The 10,261-nt window shown below is 37.2% G+C and overlaps 1 protein-coding gene across 1 annotated transcript in view; it reads right to left on the reverse strand.

Annotated features, from left to right (window-relative positions):
* GRM7 (glutamate metabotropic receptor 7) overlaps nt 1–10,261 on the reverse strand; it is a 1,568,320-nt gene that overhangs the window by 425,885 nt on the left and 1,132,174 nt on the right. The window contains exon 6 of the mRNA XM_007945853.2: nt 3,021–3,221. Within this exon, the coding sequence (XP_007944044.1) occupies nt 3,021–3,221 (201 nt within the window). The remainder of the gene's footprint in view (nt 1–3,020; nt 3,222–10,261) is intronic.

Here is a 10,261-nt window from a genome sequence, read left to right on the forward strand (position 1 = left end):
CAGTTTCTGGCAGACACTAAACTTTTGATAAATGTAAACTCTTTATCTAGTCAGAAGTTCAGCAACTCTGTTCATCATCAGACAAGGCCATTGTGACAAAATGGATCTACATATATTATGTGGATGAAGTATTAGGGGAAAATCACCAAGAAAAGTCTAAAAATTATTTTTTTGCCACTAGTGAAAAAATGGTCAGGAATATCCATGGGACAGAATGCAAAATCCAGAAGCCACTCCAATATATATAACTTAGTGTTTGATAAACAATGAAATTTTATATCTATTTGACTCTGGGAAAATTGGTTTCATGTATTAGGAAATTCTGTAGAAAGGTCAGGAGGAAACTAAAGAAGATAATTTTAAGTTGAATTATTTTCAGCTTTTGTACAGAATCATTTTTGTCTCCATCTAAATGTGAAAATTATTGATCCCCAAATTGGATTTAGTTTCTTTCCATTTCAATTCTAGATAACTCATGAAAGTCTGATGCAGTATTATGGTATTGAGGATTGGTAGGTGGATTGATTTGTTTTGTGGGTAAATGAATTTTGTTTTGTTTTATTTTAACCAGAGTATAATTACCTAAGCGAAAAACTTAACATTGATTTCATACAGTTACCGATCTTCATATGTTATTAAAATTTCTTCACTGTACCATTAATGTCTTTTTTCTGGTCTAAGATGAAATGAGAGTTCCACATTGCATTTAACAGTAATAGCTTCTCAGCCCCTAGTCTGGAAGAGTTCCTCTGTCTGTCTTTATTTTTCATGGCCTGGGAATTTTTTGAAGAGTTGTTGTTGCTGTTAGGTACCTTCAAGTGGACTCCAACTCACAAAACAACCTTATCCACAACAGAATGAAACACTGCCCTGTCCTGCACCATCCTCACAATCCTTGAGCCCATCATAACAGGCACTGTATGAATACATCTCATTGAGGATTGTCCTCTTTCTGGCTGACCCTCTACTTTACCAAGAATGATATCCTTCTCCAGGGAATGGTCCCTTATGACAACATGACCAAATTAAGTGAGATGAAGTCTTGCCATGCTCACTTCTAAAGAGCATTCTGGCTGCAACTCCCTCAGGACACATTTATGAAGAGTACTGTCCCATTATTTTGAACACTGCCCCTTAATTTACATTTGTCTGATGTCTCTTCATGATGGTACCGAGGTGATGTATTTTTGGCAAGGAGACATCAGAAGTGTTGTGGTGCCCTTCTCAGTGTATATATCATGGGGTACATGGTGTCAATAAGTCTTTTCTAATTAACTTTGGTCACTTGGTTAAGGTGCTGTCTTCCTAGACGTATCCACTACAAAGTTACTGCTGTGTCCACTGATGATGCTTTCCTGAGACAATTATTACTGAGGTGTTCTCAAAATGGTGATTTTATTTCCATCACTTTTTGTCATTCCATCATGCTATTCTTCTCCTTCTTTCATTAATTCAATAAAGAATGTATTTAATTCAATATGGACTCATATATATTTGTTTAATTAATCTGTTCTATGTGCTAAAATTCATTGTTGTCCCAGAATTGACTGATGCTATCTCTTTCAGATCACTCCTGTTCTTTTCCACATGACTTAATCAGATTCTTAATTCCTGGAACAACATGATGTTTCAGACTCATCTTGCATATTTCTGTAGGGAGCTTAGTTTTTTGTATTGGAGAATGATATTTATAAGTAAGATGTGGGCCCTAGGTGTGCTCTACCAGGATATCATTGCTTCTAGGCCCACTCAATTGACAGAACTAGGCAATATATATGTGTATACACACACACACATATATACACATTAAAAAAAAAAAAAAAGAAACACCTCACTGCCATTGAGTTAATCCCAACTCATAGCAAACACCACTGGGTTTCCAAGGCTGTAAATCTTTATGGAAGTATATTGCCTCATCTTCCTCCTACAGAACAGCTGGTGAATTTGAACCACCAACCTTTTGGTTAGCATCCAAATGCCTTACCCACTATGCCATCATAGATCCCCATGAGTTTATATCTATTCTCACATTTACCCATTTGTGTGTATATTAAAAGCCATAAATTCATGCTGATGTATTATATTCCAGTCCAACACTATAGAGTTCATGCTAGCCTTACCCCATTCCTTATTTGTAACTTTATTCTCTGGCACTGAGAAACCCAGCTCTCATTATCCACAATATGTTTAATTATTTGTTCAATTCTAGAATGTATGTAAAGTAGTTTCAGACTGTGAAAAAAACAAATTAACTAGCTATTGTACAATACCTGTATATAGTTCTTTTTCTTCACCCCTATAGAATATAGTCAAATACTGTTTTCCCAAGTTACTTTCATGTTTGTTTTTTTTCTTTCCCATTCTGGCTTTGTGGTTCTGTTATTTATTTTAATACAGTGAAGTTTATTTGATGCTGTTTGTATTCATTTTGGGTTACACCTACAAACAGGTTTATTTTGATCATTACCTTAATTTTTGATATGTAAGCATTAACATGTTTTAATTGTCAAAACTATGCAAAACAGAAAAATCAAGAAGTGACACTCCCTCTTTATTCCTCCTACCTCAAGCCCCACTTTCCACCCATTTCTACCTCCTTTAGATAACTCATTTCTAGCCATTCTACAATTTGTGAAATTAAGTTTATAATCTGAGAGGGAACTGTTGTGGCAAATTACAACCATTACTTCAATTAACCTGGGTACCTAGGCCAACTATCCTTTCCTCTTTCTCTTCTCTCCTCCCATGCCCAAGGAAGAATTTGTCTTTGGGAAAACACCTAGCTACTTTGAGGACTGGAGGACAAACCATCTCCAAAAACCACTTTGTTGTTGCTCTTGTTCAGGCATTCATCTATTTTTGGAGTGATTCAATCATTCAAAATCATATAATCAACTAGGTTTTTGACACATACTCAAGAGTAAGTATCATTGATTGAACCACACCATAACCACTTAACTTAGGAAACGCAGAATATCATTGTTTAGGATTCCAAAAGGCATCAAAGTTTAAAGACTCACCGTTGAAGTTCACATTGCGGATATACTTCAACAACTTCTTGCCCCCAGCTTGCTCCATCTCTGGACAGACCCCCCGGTAGTCGGCACAGAGGTCCTTGTTCATGTGATGAAGGGCATGAGCCATCGCATAGACTGCATCAATCACGAACTGAACCTTTCCCTCCTGCTCATAGTTGGAATCTTTCCCAATTCTCTCCTGCCCTGCACATTAAAACATCAAACACACACACAAGATTGGTGCTGCACGGAACGTCTAAATTTGCACTGAATTTCGAGTATCCTTGGAGAAAACAATGTCCATTCTTTTAAGATTGCTATAATTCAAACCCTATAGCTATATTTTTTGTATCCTCTGCTATGCTTTTTTAAAACTTTGTTGGTACTTTACTTTGGAGCATATTATACTAAGTCTTCAAATCTGTTAGACAAACTTTACAAGCAGCATTCCAAATGACAGTTGTTGTAATAAGACAGTATACTACTCAAAATATAATGACCCACAGAATGAAAGGATCTTTGAGATTGGAAGATGGGTTGCCCCATTCAAATCTTCAAAATTCTAGAAAGGTGATGGGCCATAAGACAAATGATAGGGGAAAAAAAAAAAAAAAAAAATCCATACTTGAACTCATTATCCCCTTTTACCAACCCAGTTCACCTCCTGTGTGGCCTGCGTCAATTGTTGCTGTTGCTCACATGTCAGATTTTCCAGCTAGAAACTCTCCTGTTATTTTGCATTCTTTCCTTTCTCTCACTCTCCACTCTCACATACATACATCTAATGAATGCCGATGTGCTATCAACTGCACCTTTGAAACATTGGAGAATTTCTCCTACTTGACCAATGCCCTTTGTATGTCCTCTTCAGCTTCTATGGGTATGAATACAACACTACGTGTCTCTCTGAACCATTTATCCTTCCATATTCATCTTTTTTAAACTACAGTGATAATCACCTCACCTCCATGCTCTGACACTTTCAATGGCTCTCCATTACCCATAAAACACAATCCTGAGCCATTCTGCTAACAACTGTGAGTGTCCACTATTTTGCCAAGGTCTGCCTAATAATAGTAACAACTGATATTGAGTTAGTATTATGCTGTGTTGGAATTTTGCAAGATTATTTTGCGTTCATCTTCACAAATTCAGGAAACATTAAATATCTTCATTTTACAGATGGGTAAGGTGAGTCACATAGAGATGAAATTCTCTTCTCAAGGTCATTTACAGGGGGAACAATGATGACAGCCAGGTCAGTCAGACAAAGCCCACAATCTGTCTGCTACCATGCCCCTGCTCCACCCTGTGCCCTGCACATTGTTTTGTTCCAAATTGGTATGACCATTGTTTCCTGCACACATCATACACTCTAATGTTAAGATATCTTTGCTCAAGCTCTTTGTATTGCCAGAAATATCCTTCCTCCTCACTTCGATTTGTTGTAATTTAACTTACTCCTCATGACCCAGCCCAAAGCTTATCTGCCAATGCTAAACCCCTAAATCACAATTAAGGATTTCCTTAAACTGTTTCAAACTTTTTGTTAAGAAATATTAACAACAATAATTTTTATTGTAGTAGTGCTCAACCATAAAGTCTCTTAGGCTTTTTTTCTTTTTCATCCTTATGTTGCCAGCACTAAACACAGTGTATAGTTTTGAGTAGATGTTAAATTATAGTTGTCATAAATTATGCACTCCTTAAATACATGGCACTTACAGCTTTAGACTTCGTGTTCCTTTACCAAGGAATAATTATCCCAAGATTGAGTTTTTCTTTCACAGCAATATTTCCCATATTGTGTTCTATGGCATGGTTGTGTAGTGAAAGACACAACCCTCCACTCTTTTCCTGTAGAACACACACAGGATTTCAGGGAAAAATAAAGAATTATTTTCTTTATTTTTTTTAAGACAGAATGAATTGTGATTTCATAGATTTGAAATAAATAAATACAAAAAAATAAGATTTGTTCACTGAGAGACTTTTCCAAAACATTTAAAATTATAATGTAAAATGTAAGCTTCAAGAGGAAAATTCTAAATTTCCCAAGTTTATTTGAATTCTTATTTTTCCTCTTCAGAATACTTCTTAATATCTTATATACCAAACACTTCTGTTGTTTTATGTACTTCATTAAAAAATCATTCCACTATCAGGTAGCTGCTACTGGGCTATATAATTGAATCTAGGCCTTTTCTTTGTTTGGAGCCCACTGCGTCAAGTCAGATCCAACTCATAGTGACCCTCCTTGGGTTTCCGAGGTGGCATCACTACAGAAGTAGATTGTTCAACCTTCCTTCTAAGGAGTGGCTGGTGGGTTTGAACCACCAGCCTTCTGGTTAGCAGTCATATATGCCTCAGGCACTGCACCACCAGAACTCCCTCTTTGTATAACAAAACCAAAAACCCAAATTCACTGTTGTTGAGCTGAATCTGACTTATAGCGACCCCTCCTTGGGTTTCTGAGGCAGTATCACTACGGAAGCAGATTGCCCAATCTTGTTTCCGAGGGGTGGCTGGTGGGTTTGAACCACCAGCCTTCTAGTTAACAGTCAGAGATCCTTAGAACAGGGTTTTCAGATCTTTTTTTAAGACAAAATACATTATGAATTCTTACTGCTACTTCCAATTCAAATTCAGGACTATAGGTATTTAACTGAACCCCAACACTAACATCTCTACCTCTTCACTTTCATGAGGAAAATCCTGGCTCTTAATGACTATTATGATTACTCATTTGCTTTATCCCACAATATTTAGATAATGTTCTTAGAAAAATAATCATGTGACTACTGAAAACAGTCTAAATGTGTTGCAATTCTTTGTGTCTCTAGACCATATCCCACTAAGAATATGCAATAAGTTTTATAATGTTTTAAAGTCACTAGAATAATTTCTTTCTTGGAGTTTATTATAATAATCTGTTATACAGTTTCAATTTTTTTTTTTATTTTGCTTTTGATTGTAGGGATTTGTTTTTATTTAACATAATTAATCAGATTAATTTAGTGGACACATTCAGAATTATGTACCTGGTAATTAGAGAATTCACAGTTTGGATCATTTATAAAAGTTTATCATCTTCTTGGTCATAAAATGATTCTCAACTAATATTCAAGAATTTCATCACAATAACAATAGAAAATTCATGCAAAATGTACAGATTTATGGGCCTGAAATTATTAGCATAAGCAATCCATTTTAACAGATGAAATCAAAAGAAAGAGATGAGATGGGAATTAGAAATGCCAGAAAACAAAACAAAGATTTTGGTAAGCAGTCTGGAGAACACAGAGAGCTGAAACCTTCCGAAGAGTTGAAAACTCACTTCATGCTTACTTTATGTAGCAGTGTTTTAAGGGAGTAAGAAATATTCATTCTTATTTTTATTTGAAGCATTATTTGAAATTGCTTTGGAAAGACTCTTGGAAGTTATGAATGCTTGCTCTGACAGTGCTTTTAAAACTTGAATTAAAGAAATTTATTTTATTGAAAACAAAACCTCAAACTTCACATATTTTGAGGCTAAAGGCTAGAGTAGTAGTATATAAATATTAACTAAAATATTAATGCTGGTAGCTACTATGAATGATAAAGAGCCTACTAAACAGGAAAGAAACTCTGGTAGCATAGTGCCTAAGGCACTTGACTGCTAACCAGAAGGCTGGCAGTTCAAACCCACCAGCCACTCCTCGGAAGGAAGATGGGGCAATCTACTTCCATAGTGATACTGACTCGGAAACCCAAGGAGGGGTCGCTATGAGTCGGGTCCAATTCGATGGCACATAACAACAACAACAACAAACAGGAAACTAATGTTACAGGAGATTTGAATATAAAGTCCGAGCTGATTTTGGTTACAGCAAAACTGCCAGATTCTGGGAAAACAGGATGCAAAGGCAGCAGAGTCAGGATGCTGGAGTGCCAGAAAATGGTGCAGTACCTCTAGTGGTGTAGTGGGAAAGACATTTGGCTGGTAACAAGGAGGTCAGCCATTCAAACCCATCAGCTATTCCTCCATAAAGATTACAGCCTTGGAAACCCAATGGGTGTCACTATGAATTGGAATCAACTCAATGGCAGTGGATCTGGTTTTGGGTTTAGAAAGTGCTGCAGGGCTCTAGAGCTGCTTTGGCTAACCAGAACGCCTTATGAAGATGCTACTATGGCCCTTTCTAGAATTTAAAAGTAAATAAATAAACAACTTGTTCACTGGACTTTTTCCCCCTCATGGGTATACATTTCTCTTTTTAAAGCAAATATTAATGGTCAAATAGGATTCTGGGGTTGTAGAATTTCATTTTATTACCACATTTTATAGTGACTTCATTTAGAGAATCCCTACATAAAAATATCTTGTAAGAGCAATTATCAGTAGGAGGAAGATCAGAGGGTTTGGATTTAGCTCAGGTGTCTGCAGTGTTGTGGCACTTTTCTTTTGTAGGAGAGTCTTAGTGAGAATTGAATGGGATGGAGCAGATCCTCAGAAGAATGAAAAGGCCATAGCTCCATTGGTAGCTTGTGTTTAGTGTGTGCTTTTTGTGCATCAGGTCCTATGCTAAGCACTTTTCATGGTCAAACTTTCAACCTTCATAACATCTTCTTGGGAAGATACTATTCTTTCATTTCATTTACCAGATTAACTCTATGTCAAAACAGCAAACTCACTGTCATTGAGTTGATTCTGACTCATGGAGATCCCCAGTGAGTTTCCAAGGTTGTACATCTTTACAAACTAACTCGTCTTTACAAACTAACTCATCTTTACAAACTAACTCATATTTCTCTCACAGAATGGCTTGAAAGATTCTAACCACTGATCTTTTATTAGGAAGCAAATGTCTTAACTGGTATCCCAACAGAGCTAATTAATTTAACCCTATAGAGATGAAGTAACTTGGCCAAGGCCACTGAATACCAAGCTGGAGACAGGATGTTAATGCCAGACCATCTAACTCGAAAGAACATGTCATTTCTCCTTGCCTTTTTATTCTTTCAGTACAAATCACAGATAATTCACAGAATGGTTCCTTCCAAAGTGGCACATGGATGTGGGGTTTTTCTCCCTTAAATCATACCATGTTCATCTTTTGCTTAGTGCCAGAAACAATCTCAAATTTCAGTGTTAGTCATGATTTTTACAACCTCTTATTTACTAAGACAGACAAGGAGGAAAAGCCTAGTGATCTACTTTCAAGAATTACTCATTAAAAACCTTATGGTTAGCAATAGAATATTGTGACATTTGATACCTCATCAGGAAACACCAATTGCTGGAAGAAAACAATATGTTTGGTGAAGGGGAGTGCCAGAAAAACAAGGGAGGCCCTAGATGAAATGGATGGGCACAGCAGTCTCAACAATAGACTCAAATGCACCAATGATCATGAAGACAGTACAGTGCCAGGCCGTGTTTCATTCTGTTGGGCACGGGATTTCCATGAGTTGGAGCTAACTCAACACCATATAACAACAACTGAAACAAATGTCCAATGATGTTTTCACCAGAGATTCCTGCAAAGAGGAAATGAATGGCTTTGACAACTATTGTTTTATTCATTCTCATTGGGTGAGAAAGTTACTGTTCAAACAAATCACCCAAAGGTTCTTAGAAGAACAAAGAAAACCAAGCAAAAAAGCCAGATAATTTACCACATTCCTTTCCCTTTGGGATGAGCAATAGTTGACTCTGATTGAACCACTGTCATCTAATATTTTTTAATATAAATATTGAATACACATATGAATTAAAAAGTATTTATCAAGAGAGGAAAAAACATTATCTGGCCACAAATTCTCATTTCTAACCATTTTCCCATCAGGATGCTTCCTGGTGGAAGGTGTTTAATTTTCATTTAAAACTGTGTTTTGTTCTGCAATTTTATTTTCAGTTTATGAGTAAGTGCAGTGAGGGGGCTCTTGCTTCATTGCTTTTCCCTCACCAGTTTGGTGGAAGCTGAAGCCAGAAGCTGTATGGTACCAGCTGGCCTGTCCCCTTTCACTCCATTGTACCTGTTTGGAGCTAACAGAAGAACATGACATCAGGATTAGAGAAAGACTAATTAACATCTTGTGATGTGCACATGACACAACTTTGCTTGCTGAAAGTGAAGAGGACTTGAAGCATTTACTGATGAAGATCCAAGACCATAGTCTTCAGTATGGATTACACTTCAACATAAAGAAAACAAAAATCCTCAAAATGGGATCAATAAACAACACCGTGATAAATGGAAGAGAGATTGAGGTTGTCAGGGATTTCATTTTACTTGAATCCACAATAAATGCTCATGGAAGTAGCAGTCAAGAAATCAGAAGATACACTGTACTGGGCAAATATGCTGCAAAAGACCTTTTAAAGTGTTAAAGAGTGAAGATGTCACTTTGAAGATTAGAGTGTGCCCAATTCAAGCCATAGTATTTTCAATAGCCTCATATGCATGTTAGAGCTGGACAATGAATAAGGAAGACTGTAGAGGAATGAACGCATTTTAATTGTGGTGCTGGCAAAGAGTAGTGAAAATACCATGGACTACCAGAAGAATGAGCAAATCTGTCTTGGAAGAGGTACAGCCAGAATACTCCTTAGAAGCAAGAATGACCAGACTCCGTCTCATGTACTTTGGCCATGTTGTCAGAAAGGACCAGTCCCTGGAGAGGGATATCATACTTGGTAAAGTAAAGGGTCACTGAAAAAGAGGAAGACCCTTAACAAGATGTTTTGACACAGTGGCTGTTACAATGGGCTGACACATAGCAAAGCCTGTGAGGATGGTGCAGGACCGGTCACTGTTTCGATCTGTTATACATGAGGTCATGTACACATGGAACAATTTGAATTGGACTCAACTTGAGGGCACCTAACAACAACACCAACAACAACAAGTATGTAGACATAGAGATTCATGCATGAACAAAAGTGTGTGTGGTACGTTTAGGTACAATGTGCACAAACAGGCAGGAATGTGTCAGTCCTAATATTCATACATCCCAACCTTGTGGGAGGGGTTCTAAGAGACTCATCCAAGGATTTTCTCTCTTGTACAGAGCAGTTAGTTTTGGGTAGTACCCGATGTTTTGACAAAAGTAAGGTCACAGGAGGAGTTCCGGCAAGATGGTGGACTAGGCAGAAGGACTGCACAGACGCTCTTCAACAAAGAAAAGGGAAACCAATTAACACAGCACAGAAGATAATCTTGGACCCCTGAGCCTTGAAGGGAAGGATACGAAAGTGG

The sequence above is a fragment of the Orycteropus afer genome, unplaced genomic scaffold (genome assembly GCF_000298275.1).
Source record: "Orycteropus afer afer isolate SDZICR_OR568_19922 unplaced genomic scaffold, OryAfe1.0 scaffold00144, whole genome shotgun sequence".
In the NCBI taxonomy this organism is placed as follows: domain Eukaryota; kingdom Metazoa; phylum Chordata; class Mammalia; order Tubulidentata; family Orycteropodidae; genus Orycteropus; species Orycteropus afer.